The 15,262-nt window shown below is 33.3% G+C and overlaps 1 protein-coding gene across 2 annotated transcripts in view; it reads left to right on the top strand.

The window, feature by feature from the left end:
• Positions 1 to 14,935, top strand: part of LOC114327121 (adenylate cyclase type 9) — a 68,442-nt gene extending 53,507 nt beyond the window's left edge. For both annotated transcript variants that reach the window (XM_050646339.1, XM_050646338.1), the window contains 2 exons: positions 3,593 to 4,045; positions 9,790 to 14,935. In XM_050646339.1, the coding sequence (XP_050502296.1) occupies positions 3,593 to 4,045; positions 9,790 to 11,526 (2,190 nt within the window). In that variant the 3' untranslated portion in view covers positions 11,527 to 14,935. The remainder of the gene's footprint in view (positions 1 to 3,592; positions 4,046 to 9,789) is intronic.
• The last annotated feature ends 327 nt before the right edge of the window (positions 14,936 to 15,262 follow it).

Here is a 15,262-nt window from a genome sequence, read left to right as displayed (position 1 = left end):
GCCAGGGACTGTAGGTAACAGACAGAAAGTAGGCAGCATCTCAGCAGATAGAGAGATATAAGGTCTGTTATATCTCTCTATCCAACAAACAGTAAACTAGTCAGAAATCGTCAGCAAACAGTTGGTCAGTGAGAGAACATAAGAGAACAGTCATCAGTGCTATCCCCTCTATTCGCGCTGGTCGACTATTCGAGTGTTCCCTGATAGTTTCTGATTGGTTTGGCCGCTTGTTGGAACAAACCTAATATATTTGATTCCCTATTATTCTACCTTCTAATTGTTCTTTGTTTAGGTACGATTCCGACAACAACGGCAGACGGCAACTGCAGACGTCAGTTGCAGTTGTCGCCGTGACAGATGTCACTACTTTGCACTATTAATTTGTATGAGACTGATTCCGACATCTGACTGCAACTGCTGTCCGGCAGAACGTCAGTTGCTAATAATAATTATACAAATTAATAGTGCAAAGTGATGACGTCTATCATGGTGACAACTGTAACTGCTGTCTGCAGTCATTGTCGGATTAGTACCTTATTTGTGCAATAATTCTGTGTGTTATGTGATTCTATGTTTGGAAGTGTTTGTAATCATGAGTTTTTGTGGTAAAAAAGTTGTGAGTTAAGTTTTATGTATTATGTGTTGCATATGTGTAGTGTATGATTGATATATTATGTGCTTCACGTTTCCCTGTCCTCTATTATTGGTTTTTAAAGATAAGTTTACGGTAAAGTTTCTATATTCCAGGTAGCTATTGTATACGGATTCTTCATTTTCATCTTACCTCTGGTGATGTTTTGTTTACAAGGATTTCGTTGGTTTGCGACCTCGGAAGCCCTGTGGTTTAATTGTGTATTCCTTCCCCTTCCGGTTCTTGAGTTCCGCAGTCCATTATCAGTAATATTATTCGTTTCACTAACTGATGCCACGATGACTTTACTAGAGAGTTTAATGGGGTGGTTTCCCGTTAGGGCCCGTCCATTAATCACGTGATGTTTTTTTGGCATTTTTAACCCCCTCCACCCTTGGTGATACATTTTGAGGTTTAAGACACCCTATATCACGTGTATTGTGACATTTCGTGATTTTTTATGGACCCCTCCCCTCCTTTTGAGCCTCACGTGATTAATGGACAGTCCCTTACCTTCCCCATCGTAGTATTTTAGACGTAGGTACCAATCTAATATGGTAGTAAGTCCCACTTGGAAGATAACCACGCGGACGCCCTCGACTCCGGTGGCGAGATAATATAGCAGAAGACCTGAAAGCTATGGGCCTGGAGAATTGGGTAGAGATTTCTCAAGACACAGAAGAGTGGAGGCATGTTGTCGAGTCCGCTAAAACCCAAGAAGGGTTGTGACACCACGGAGTAATACGCCAGTCAATGGGAGCGAGAATAGGATATTACCTCCGAATTCTATCCTACTGCATGGATTTTAATGAAATTTTGGGCCTAGCCTCTACTTATCTCATAATTCAAAGTCTACCCTATGCCGATGTGTGCTTTTGGGGTGGTTCCCACCCCTTCTTAAGGGTGGAAAATTTTTTGGTTAAAATTACCACGGAATTCGCTAGAGAACCTAGTTCTAAGCAAAAACTGTTCTATATATTTTTTTTTGGAAACTCAATACTTTTTGAGATATTCGTGGTTGAAATTGGCCATTTTCAATATATATTCGAAACAATACCTTTTCGAACGGTTTTTTGCGAATACCTTAAAAACTATGCATCTAACTAAAAACTATATTAAACATTTTTGTAGGTTATAAAAAAACAAAGAGACACTTGCCTTTATAAATCTTCTACTTATAATATAAAAAGAGATATGGTAGGTGAAAATAGTTTGTTTTTTGGTACATTCTCAAATTGGTGTATTCAACTTGAAATAACAGAGAAACGGTCGATTTTAGATGTATAATGCTACTAATACCTTTTGTAGTGCCTGAAAAGTCCTTTAAAATGAGCTATATTATAGGTCCATTACATTAAAACTAAGCGAGATATGCTGCAAACAAAATTGATAACTAATGTATTTTAAGAAAAAATGAAGTAATTTTAACCCCCATCCACCAAAATGTAAATGCATCGTTTTCCTTCTACAATACCTTTTATTATAGTGTTATTTCTATGTTAAAAAAGTTGAACGGGTTTAAAATGAATGCTAAAAATCTTACTTTTTCTCCATGTAACTTGAAAATGATAAGAGATACAGTAATGAAAAATAAAAAGGAAATTTTTATCTGAAAAAGCGCTATATTTTTGTGAGGTATCATTTTCGAGTTACATGGAGAAAAAGAAAGATTTTTAAGAAAATTTATAAATGCACTCTATAATTTGATCTTATTTATTTCAAAAATCATTCATTTTAAACCCGTCCAACTTTTTGAACATAGAAATAACACTATAATAAAAAGTATTGTGGAAGGAAAACCATATATTTAAATTCTGGTGGATGAGGGGTTAAAATATACTTCTCATTTTTTCTTAAAATACATTAGTCATTAACTTTTTTGCAGAATATCTCGCTTAGTTTGAATGTAATCGACATTTATAGTCTGTTCGCTAAACTCAGACGCAACTTTCTAGATATTTTATTCGGTAATTTTGCCAATTTTAGTAAAATTGGAAAAAAATAATTACTAAATAGTTAATAATCACTAAATAGTTAATAATTTTGCCAATTTTTGCAAAATTGGCAAAAAACAAAAAAATTATCGACTAAAATATCTAGCCAGTTGCGTCTGAGTTTAGCGAACCGACTATAGTATTGCTCATTTTAAAGGTCTTTTCAAGCACTACAAAAGCTATTAGTATCATTATACACCTAAAACCAACAGTTTCTCTGTTATTTCAAGTTGAATACACCGATTTGAGCATGCAGCAAAAAAAACAAACTCTTCTTACCTACCATATGCCTCTTTGTATTTTAACTAGAAGATTTATGAAGGAACGAATCTCTTTGTTTTTTTATAACCTACAGACATATTTTATATAGTTTTTTGTTAGATGCATAGTTTTTAAGGTATTCGCAAAAATTCGTCCGAAAAGGTGTCATTTTTCAATGAAAATGGCCAACTTTCAACCACGAATAACTCAAAAAGTATTGTTTTCAAAAAATATTTATAGAACAGTTTTTGCTTAAAATTAGGTTCCCTAGTCTCTTTTGTGGCTATTTCAACCAAAACATTTTTCACCCCCGAGAAGGGGTGGGAACCACCCCCAAGATAAAAGCGCACATCGGCATAGGGTAGACTTTGTTTCTCGAGCTATTCCCTACTTACTGTGAAAATATCAAGTAAATCGATTTAGTAGGATGGAATTCGGAGCCAAATACCCTCATTGACTGCCCTATAAGGAGTAAATCTAATAGGTAATTGTCGCCTAAAAGTGTCTGTATTAAACTGCCCCGAAGAATTCTTCTCCACCTTAACTGTTTAGTTAAGTTGGAGCTCATTAAAATGCTGCTTCCCGTTTTTGATGTGTTAGTTTTGGTCCACCCCGAGTATTTCGTCTCCTCCTCCTTCGTTACCACCCATATCTGAGAGACCTCATATAAATAATCAAATTATTAAAACTTTATACCGTTTTCTAGGTTCCTACGATCATCGAAGCAACCGTTAATGGCAATAAAGATTACATACCAAAGACAGACGTTGAAGATTCGTTGAAAGACAATATCGATATAAAATCCTATATAAGCCAGTCCCGAAGCGATATCGGTCAGTTTGATTATTCCTCCAACTGTGAATTCATCAGGAGCGGAAGCTATAGATCACAATATGTTAGATCCCCGGCGTCGGATCTCCAGTATTTACACCGAAGTGGAAGCAGTCGATCTAGACGAAGTAAATCACCAATGTTTGACAGCTTGGAGCCCACGGAAAGAGTTAGAAGCGCTACTGTCTCCACCATCAGTATCCAGAGACCGAAGAGGTCCTTTGAACTTCCCAGTAGGTTATCCAGTGTTACCGGATTAGAAGAAAATGTCAATCAGAGCAGAAAAGATTCTGGAATTCGGAGTAATAGTAGGAAAAGTAGTATACAGGTAAGCAATATATTTTACTCTGGGCTAATTAGCAAAACACAAGGAAAAGTTATTTACCAGCAATTTTATTGCTGGAATCAAATCTTATGATTCTATATATTTTTCTACGACCGTTTAATAACATGCTCATTATTCGCTATTTTTCATAGATAATAGCACCCATTACTGTACCCGTGAGTAATAATTCATTACTCACGGGCTGAAGTTACTCACGGGTCATTACTCACGGGCTGAAGGCCTTTATAAGTAGATTCAAGTGACGCATGCCACTTTTTATATTAATCGTATATAAACTGCAAATAGAATCACTTAAAGTTGTTTATTTAATACAATAATTGTAATTTATATCAATAATGAACTTCGAAAACATTTTAAAGGAATTTTAACTGTAACAATGTCAGTATATTTTTTACGTTTATATCTTGTTTACTAAAAATTTTGACGTTAATCATTTATTTTAGTGACAGTGACATTAGCTCATTTTGTTTATGTTAATTGGAATTAATAACTAATATTGCGTTTATTTTTCAAGTTATATTGTGTTAAATATGTTATGTACATATTTAACATATTATGTATTATTATAGTTATATTATTATATTATATATAGTTAAATGTAAATATACATTATAGCTATATATATGAAATACGTCCACCGACAACAGCCATTTCCTATTTATTAGATCAATTGACAGTAGGTACAAACTTAAGCTTATAATTTTTCGGAAACGAATAGAACTTGTTGTATTTTTACAATAAATAATAATGTGGTAATAGTAGGCAACCATTATTCAGCCACGTACTAGTGGTAAATAGCATTTAGGTATTCTTGTAAATTATTATAATTTAAATCTCGAGTAGTTGATAATTAAATTTTTTACTAATTAAAATAAAAAAAGGTCGTAGAAAAAGTATAGTATTCTACTCGCATGTAATGGCTATTACTCACTCTGATGAATTACGACACTCGCCTACGGCTCGTGTCGCAAACTTCATCATCGTGAGTAATAACCATCATTACATGCTCGTTGAATAATATACTATAATAATATAGGTATGCAAAGTCCGCAGATAGTGTGCTACTTTTTTTATAAACAAAATGGCGCCCGAAAATCTTGTTTTTTTTTAAATTTTTGCTCTATAACTCCAAAGATTTTAACTTTACACCAAAAACACCTAAATAAAAATTCACTGTAATTAAATTCTGCATATAGACGTGTTTTTACCGATTTACTTCGACGAAAATTTTCCCCGGAAAATGCGGGTTTTTCCAACAAAATCTTCAATTTTCAACTAAAATTTTAGATAAATAATTGTTTATCAATAATTAGATAACTTGGTAATATAAAAGCTCTTTCCGTATAGATTGTAATTCCAGAAGCCGATGGAAATTAAATGAACAGTTTAGCAACAATTGAATTGTTAATTAAAAATTTACGGTCGCAATAATATCCACAATAATTATGGTACTTAAGAAGAACTATGATTTTTGTATAAAAAGACACTGTTTCTACCTATGTACTTTACAGAATTGAAATTGGACTATTTAAGCGGCCTCAGGAATATTTTAAAATTATAAACAATTTTTTGGCTTATAAACAAATAGAATATCTCAGGAAATATTAAATTCAATTAAATCATGAAAATGGTATTGGAATAAAAGCGGCAGGACGCTTCTTTTAAAATAAAAAACGTTTAATTTTGATTAGTGGTTCCTGAGATACAACCAGTCAAAGTTGACCGCCATTAGCGCAAAGATATAAACAATAGGATCATAATTTTCGAACCATCACCTTTTTATTTCGGTCCTCTTTCTCCACACCAATTTTCATATCTTTAAAATACTCATAACATATATTATTATAATAAAAACTATCGATATACGAATGAAAATTGCCAAACATAGGAAAATTCCAATCAAAAATTAGGTTAGAGAAAATGTAATGTTCAAAATCGGTATACGTTAAAAAAATGCATTTTCTCGGCTTCCCATGGAGCAATTTTCTTCATTATTTTTTTGTTCTCAAGTAACTCGAGTAGAGCCATATAACTAACGCATTATTAAATGTCAAACTTGCTTTTGCTTTGTTATAATAGATTAATTTATTTATAAGAAAAGAAAACTACATATTTTTTCCAGCTGTAGACTTTTTTTAGATAAACTTACAAGTGTACCTTTTAACGTTAAAAACACAAATATTCTCATTTGAAAGCTGTATAATTATTTAAACAATCTTATTTAAACAAATTAAAATTTTTGTTATAATACAAAATTTAATTTATTATAACGAAACAAAAGCAACTTTGACATTTAATAATGCGTTAGTTAGATGGCTCTACTCCAGTTACTTGGGAACAAAAAAAGAATGAAGAATTGCTCCATGGGAAGCCGAAAAAATGCATTTTTTTAACGTATACCGATTTTGAACTTTAAAATTACATTTTCTCCAACCTAATTTTTGACTGGAATAGTTTTTATTATAATAATATATGTTATTAGTATTTTAAAGATATGAAAATTGGTGTGGAGAAAGAGGACCGAAATAAAAAGGTGATGGTTCAAAAATGATGATCCTATTGTTTATATCTTTGCCGTAAATGCCGGTCAACTTTGACCGTTTGTATCTCAGGAACCACTAATCACAATTAAACGTTTTTTCTTTTAAAAGAAGCGTCCTGCCTCTTTTTTTACAATCCCGTTTTCATGATTTAATTTAAGTTAATATTTCCCGAGATTTGTTTATAAGCCAAAAAATTGTTTATAATTTTAAAATATTCCTGAGGCCGCTTAAATAGTCCAATTTCAATTCTGTAACGTACATTAGATAGGAACAGTGTCTTTTTATACAAAAATAATAATTATTTTTATGTATCATAATTATTGTGGTTATTATAGCGACCGTAAATTTTTAATTAACAATTTAATTGTTGTTAAACTGTTCATTCAATTTCAATCGACCTCCTGAATTATAATCTATACGAAAAGAGCTTTTATATTACCAAGTTATTTAATTATTGATAAACAATTACTTATCATAAATTTTAGTTGAAAATTAAAGATTTTGTTGGAAAAACACGCATTTTCAGGGGAAAATTTTCGTCGAAGTGAATCGGGAAAAACAGTCGTGTTCCATCTGTTTTGAGAAACTCTCCCAGTGTTCTCTTTTTATTTGTCTGACTAAAGTGTTTGTTTCGTTTCTAATTCTTTTATAGTGGTTGTATGCCTGTTGTGTCTGTTGTGTTCTGTATTGTAAAAAGGCTTTCTTCTTTTCTTCACGTTTTATCTTCACTTCCTCTCGAAACCATGGGGTTTTCTTTTTTGGTATATTGGTATTCGTTACTTTCCTCTCTCCAAGTGATTCTGTTGCTGCGTTAATTATGTTACTTTTGAGTTTTTCCCAGCTTTCCTCGATGTTATCGTTTTCTAGTATTTCATTTTCAGCAATCTTCTCTGATATTCTTTTTCTATATAAGTACTCCGTGGATTCCGTACTTAGTCTTTCGACTTTGATTCTAACATTATCAAGAAAAATATTGCTGAGTCCACGATCTTACACCTGCGCTCTCTGATACCAAAGTAGCACGTTTTGTGTATTTAACTTCCTAAACTCGTGGCGCCAATGACTATTAATATTACTTTGTAACTCTTTTTTACCTCATAAACAGAACGTTAAAAGTTCAATTCTCGAGCGATAATATAAACACAGGAAACCGAATGTAGATATGACTGCAAAATATAATAACGTATTTTTTAACAAAACGGATAAACTACATTTCAATATTGAATTATTCTCACGTTTTTTTTGGGACAGAAGTAAATTTCTTGAATTTATTCTTATGTCTACAGGGTGAGACACAAATATGTAACAATGGCATTTACGATTTTTGGTTTCTGGATGAGAAAAAATAATTGAGTTCTTTTGAACCGTTTCAACCTTTGTATCTGGTTGGTGTCAGAATTTTTGCCTTTGATATATTTCTGTCTTTATTAATAACCATTTTTCAGTTGGTTTATTTTTCATATTCGATAGAAATATGTATAGGGCAGTCATTGAGGTTATTTGGCTCCGAATTCCATCCTAGTACGTCGATTTACTTGATATTTTCACAATAAGTAGAGAAAAGCCCAAGAAACAAAGTCTACCCTATGTCGACGTGCGCTTTTATCTTTTAGAGGTGGTTCCCACTCCTTCTCGGGGGTGTAAAATTGTTTGGTTAAAATAACCACGGAAGTGGTTAGAGAATCTAATTCTAAGCAAAAACTGTTCAATAATTTTTTTTTGACAATTCGATAATTTTTGAGTTATTCGTGGTTGAAAATTGGCTGTTTTCATTGAAAAATGACACCTTTCAGGCAGTTTTTTGCGAGTACCTTAAAACCTATGCATCTAACGAAAAAAACTATATAAAACATTTTTGTAGCTTATAAAAAACAAAGAGATTCGTTCCTTCACATATCTTCTAGTTATAATACAAAAAGAGATATGGTAGGTGAGAAGAGTTTGTTTTTTTGGTGCATGCTGAAATCGGTGTATTCAACTTGAAATAAAAGAGAAACGGTCGATTTTAGTTGTATAATGCTACCAATACCTTTTGTAGTGATTCAAAAGACCTTTAGAATGAGCCACATTAAATGTCGATTACATTCAAAGTAAGCGAGATATGCTGCAAAAAATTGATGACTAATGGAATTTAAAAAAAAAAATGTGAAGTACATTTAACCCCTCATCCATCAGAATTTAAATACAATACTTTTTATTATAGTGTTATTTCTATGTTCAAAAAGTTGGACGGGTTTAAAATGAATAGTTTTTGAAAAAAAATAAGATCAAATTATAGAGCGCATTTTTAAATTTTCTCAAGAATCTTCCTTTTTCTCCATGTAACTCGAAAATGATAAGAGATACGAAAAAAAGGTACGACACAAAAATGTAGGATTTTGTTGAATAAAAATTTTTTGTTTCATTATTGTATCTCTTATCATTTTCAAGTTACATGCAGAAAAAAGAGATTTTTAAGGAAATCTAAAAATGCGCTCTATAATTTGATCTTATTTTTTTTTTCAAAAACCATTCATTTTAAACCCATCCAACTTTTTTAACCCGTCCATAATGCTATAGTAAAAGGTATTGTAGAAGTAAAATGACGCATTAAAATTCTGGTGGATGAGAGGTTAAATATACTTCTCATTTTTTCTTAAAATACATTAATAATCAATTTTTTTGGAGTTTATCTCGCATAGTTTGAATGCAATATCAATATACCTTTAATATTGCTCTAGGGAACTAGCCTCTTTGGTTTTTTATAAGCTACAAAAACGTTTTATATAGTTTTTTTAGTTAGATGTATAGATTTTTAGATATTTGCAAAAAACCGTTCGAAAAGGTGTTATGTTTCAGTGAAAATGGCCAATTTTCAACCACGAATAACTCAAAAAATATTGAGTTTTCAAAAAAAAAAAATTATAGAACAGTTTTTGCTTACAATTAAGTTCTCTAGCCACTTCCGTGGTTATTTTAACCAAGAAAATTTTCTACCCCCGAGAAGGGGTGGGAACCACCCCCAAGATAAAAGCACACATCGGCATAGGGTAGACTTTGAATTAGGAGATAAGTAGAGGCTATTCCCAAAATTTCATTAAAATCCATGCAGTAGGATAGAATTCGGAGGTATTGTCGGTCCCATTGACTGGCGTAGTAGGGATTAAATTGAATATCATCTAAAATGAATTTAATTTTTTTTAGATCGATCCAACCCTTACGAATTCAGAAATGCTACATCGAGGCTCTGGATATTACACGGCTAGTCAATTCTCAATAAACCACACCCCTCAAGTGGCAAGGAAATTCGGACCGCCATTTTTCGACAAATCCGGAGCATCTATACAAATTTTGCGAAAACAATCAGACCGACAGTTAATAAAATGTGTTCAAGACAACTCCAAGTCAAAATCTTCATATTTCATAAAACCGCCTTTGTCCAGCATTTCGTTATTTTTCAAGGACAAAGAGATGGAGCGACAGTATCGTCAGAACGTTCACCGAATACCGAAAAGAGGAGACCAAGATATTATGACTTTGGCCAATTCCAAATTTAACACGTATCTAGACGTATTGGTGTCGTTGCTGGTTTTTCTCTTAGTCTCTTTGGGATCGGCTTTATTGTACAAAGTGACCTCGGTGTGGCTAACGACATTTTTCGTGCTGCTGCTTTTGCAATCGTTGGGCATAGCTTTTTGTTTGAAAAATGTTGTGCGATGGTTCGACAGAGTGTTGTGGTGCTTCATCAGGTTTTACCGATGGAATTTCTTCGGAGCTGTGCTCGTGAGTTTGCCTCTAGTTTCAGCAATAGCAAACTTCGCTAATAATCAAAACTTTTCACCGACCAGCCTTAATACCTTCAGTTATTTGGTCTTCGTCGGTCTAGTTCATTTCTGCAACTTCACCCAGTTGAATTGTTGGATGAAGAACATCCTAGCTACTGTAAGTAGTATATCTTTAGCTTTCGCATGTATATTTATTGACGATAGTTCCTGTAGCTACGAAATAATGCAGTCTAATAGCACCAATACAAACGGCTCATTAGTATTAGATAGATTTAATTATACAACTACGACAGAGGATAGATCTTGCGTGTTTTATAAGGCTGAAATAGTTTTGAATTTGTTAATATTGGTCATACTGATATGGCTGTTAACGAGAGAGTTCGAGATCGGTTACAGATTGAGTTTCCACACGAATTACGTAGCTAATAGAGATAAAAACAAAGTGGAAACTTTAAAGAACCAAGCCGATTACCTTATATATAATATAGTTCCGGAACACGTAGCGGAACAGTTGAAAAAAGACGCCAAATACTCAGAGAATTTTAAGAACGTAGCTATCATTTTTGCCAGTGTTGTAAACTTCAACGAAATGTACGATGAGAGTTTTGAAGGAGGTAAAGAGTACCTTAGGGTTCTTAACGAACTAATAGGAGATTTCGATGAACTCTTGGACCGGCCAGAGTTTCACAGCGTGGAGAAAATAAAGACCATAGGATCGACGTTTATGGCCGCTAGTGGACTGAATTCGCGCAAGCGCTTACTGCAGAAGGATCCCAACGAACATCTTTTCGCGTTGATGGATTTCGCTATAGAAATGCAGAACGTAGTGAACGATTTTAACAGATATTTATTAGGTTTCGTGTTGGAGTTAAGAGTCGGTTATAACTTCGGAGATGTAACCGCTGCAGTTATAGGAAACACAAAACTTTATTATGACGTTTGGGGAGACGCGGTCAACATCGCGTCCAGGATGGATAGTACCGGTACGAAAGGTAAATTGCAGGTAGGTGAACATTGTTTGCCGATTTTACAAGAGAAATACGAGTTTGAATTGAGGGGATCAATTTATGTTAAAGGTAAAGATCATATGAATGTTTATTTTCTGAAGAAGAAGAAAACTTCGCCGTTCCTGTCGGTCCCCGACACTTCATTGTGATGCTTAGATTAGATAAAGAAACTTTAAATGAAATTTTAATACAGTAGGCTAGTATAGAGTCACTCATTTTTTTCAAATTGACTTCTGACACATTCGAAATGATATATTCGAATATACTTAGGTAAAATATTGTCAGGATTGTTATTTATTTATATTTTATTGGATGCGCTAGTTAAAACAAGTTGACATTTTCTTCCAATATCGTACAGACTTATGAAAATATACAACCTATAGTTTTATAGGTTTTAAAATATAGACGAAGCAACGAAGCACTAAAAAGCCCAAAACCTAGGAATTTTGTGCAGTAAGATGAATCGTCATGCAACTTTTTGCATTCAATTTGAGAGAGTGTCAGGCAATTTTGTGAACTAAATTGATCTCCGGCAAAAAATTTTGTGCATGAGAAAATGCATTTTCAAAGTGCATCTCGAAGAGGTAAAAATGAAAAATTTAGAACTCAAGAAATATTGCCGAAAATGAGTTCAATTTTTTATATTTGGGGGTTTTGGAGGTCAGTAAACACAAATTTCATAACAGCGAATGTCTCCGAGGTACCTGGGGCCCAGGGTGAAGCTCGTCGCCTGGGACGATCGAATAATTTGCGAAATGAAGATCGGATCGAAAAACTGAAAAATACGCGTTTAATATTTTTCAAAAATCTATCGAATGACACTAAAGACGACCCCGCACTCCATCCCCTGGAGGCGGCGTGCGGGTAACTTTAAAATCTTAAACGAAAACGCCCATTTGTTATTACAGATTTGGATTGCTTACGTAAAAATAAGCAACTTTTATTCGAGAAATGTTTTCGAATTGTGGATAGATGGCGCTATAATCGGAAAAAACGATTTATCGTGATACCATAGGTAAATTATAGAAACGGTCTAATATATCGAGAAATACACTTCCAAATAAAAGACCAAAAAATACGTATTTGATATTTTTCAAGAACCTATCAAATATCAAACACGACTCTCCACTCCACCCCCAAGGAGGTGGGGTGAGGGGTTAACTTTAAAATCTTAAATGGGAATCCCCATGTTTTATTGCAGATTTGGATTCCTCATGAAAAAATAAGTAATATTTATTCGAAATATTTTTTAGAATTGTTAATAGATGGCGCTAATAAATAGTGTTTTTCCGATTATAGCGATATCTATCCATAATTCGAAAAAATGTCTCGAATAAAGGTTACTTATTTTTACGTAAGGAATTCAAATCTTCAATAAAAAATGGGGGCTCGTATTTAAGATTTTAAAGTTACACCCCACCCCACCTCCAGGGGGTGGAGTGGAGGGTCGTGTTTTATGTTATTCGATAGGTTCTTAAAAATTATAAAAGACGTATTTTTTGGTTTTTTATTTGGAAGTGAATTTATCGAGATATTAGACCGTTTATATAATTTACCTATGGTATCACGAAAAAATCGTTTTTTCTGATTATAGCGCCATCTATCCACAATTCTAAAAAATATCTCGAATAAGAGTTGCTTACGTTTACGTACGCAATCCAAATATGCAATAACAAACGGGGTTTCTATTTAAGATTTTAAAGTTTTACCCCCACCCCATTTCCAGGAGGTGGAGTGGGGTGGTCATGTTTAGTGTGTATATTTTTGAAAAATATTGAACACGTATTTTTCAATTTTTCGATCCAATCTTCATTTCGCGGATTATTCGATCGTCCTGCGAATTATTCGGTCGTCCCAGTTCCACCCTGGGCATCAGGTACCTCGGAGACCATCGCCGTCATGAAATTCGTGTTCAGTGACCTCCAAAAACCCCTAAGTATAAAAATATAACTCATTTTCTCAATATTTCCAGAGTCCTAAATTTTTTTCCATCTCTTCGAGATGCACTTTAAATATGCTTTTTCTCATGCGCAAAAATTTTTGCCGCGGAGATTAATTTAGTTCACAAAATTGCCTGACACTCTCACGAATCGAATGCAAAAAGTTGAATGACGATTCATCTTACTGCACAAAATTCCTAGGTTTAATGCTTCGTTGCCTCGTCTAATAGGCGAAATGGACGAATCACAGTTGCTAATAATTAATCATGGTACAGTAGACTCCCTTAAGTTCGGCCTCGGTTAGTTCGGTCTCCGCTTATTCCGGCTCTCTGAGCATTAGTCACACACTTTGCACATCAAAAATCATTAGAAAAGAAAATTCAGAAAAAAATTACTGACTTTTTTTAAGTGTTTAAGAAGCCAAACCACCAATGTGCAATAATATTTTTAAATTTTATTAGGCCCAGAGTTCTGTAAGTATTGTTTTATAGTATTTTTGAAACGGTCTATCTTTTTGTATATATGTTAAACTTAAGTCAGAGTATTCCCCTGTGTTGTCTTCTACTTAATGTACAAGTGTTTTGTTTTTGCTAGATCCATACAAACAATAAATGGGCATTTTTTAGATAAGCATCGGTTAGTTCGGCCACATTTAAGTTCGGCCTAGGGTGCGGTCCCGAGGTGGCTTACGGGAGTTTACTGTACAACGATAACGAAAAGTAAAATATTTTTTCTAAAAATAAAAATTATTATTAATATTTTGAGGAGATAAAATCGAAGATCTTAATCCAGTCACGTCATAGTGAATACCAATCAAAAAACGTTACGTCACGACGTGTGATAGTTGGTTTCTCGAGTTGTATTAAATAACCTAGAGATTGAACTCCTTATGATCTTATTAAGACACAATTGAAGCCGGCTAGAGGGCGCTATTTTTCGGCGAGAAATAAAATAAGGGGGCAATAATTTGAAAATTCAAATTTACTGAATATGAGAAAATGTTCAAAGATCTCGCTTGTCAGCTTTATTTATGATATTTAAATAAGTGAACTTTCAAACAATATTTACATTTTTTGACCCCTTATTTGGGTCCACACGCGCACTAAACTTTAAAAAATCTGCTTCACATATTGTCCTGTACTTCTACATCTATTTTATTATTCCTACATCCATGAAACAACTAAATATAGGACAGCAAACTTAAAAACATTAATAGACATTTAAATAAAATACATCACATAAGTGACGTCATGCAATTTGATTGGTATTCGGTGTCACGTGACTCGGTAGTGATTTATTTTAATACCCCTATTCTCTCCATACATATGTCAAATAAAACTAATATTAGGAGAAGATTGTTGCATATACAGGGTGAGGCAGATAACAGGCCTATTAGAAATATCTCGAGAACTAAAGGCAACAGAATCACGAAAATTGGAATACAGGGGTTTTGAAGGATGATCTATTAAATGAAAATATTTTCATCTCTTTGCAACTTCCGGTTATACCGGAAGTTGCTTATAACTTCGTTTTTTTAAATGGGACACCCTGTATATTTTTACATTTTTGGATTCTCTTTGATGTCTTCTTTTTTAAAATATGAGGATTTGTAATGTTATACAGGGTATTTTAAAAGATAATTACGTTTTTTTTATTAATTTTGTAGCAATATTCACACCCTGTAGAATTGTAGTAGTTTGACAACTAAAACTCTATTTACGTTCAAATGATTTTTAATATAGTCTACTATTGTTAAGAATCATTAGTATAGCTAAATTTTTAATTTTAGTATACAGGGTTGGTCGAAACTCGGAATGAGTATTTTCTGAGTTTTCTTAAATGGAACACCCTGTATTTTAGTATTGTAATGAAATGATATTTTATGGTACTTTTTTATTTCTTAAGCATTCCCTATACCTAACTGCTTTAGTTTGTGCTTAATTGT

This window comes from Diabrotica virgifera, chromosome 3, assembly GCF_917563875.1.
Source record: "Diabrotica virgifera virgifera chromosome 3, PGI_DIABVI_V3a".
NCBI classification, from domain to species: Eukaryota; Metazoa; Arthropoda; class Insecta; order Coleoptera; family Chrysomelidae; genus Diabrotica; species Diabrotica virgifera.
The sequence above is the reverse complement of the archived record's forward strand: the minus strand, read 5'-3'. Positions and strand labels throughout refer to the sequence as shown.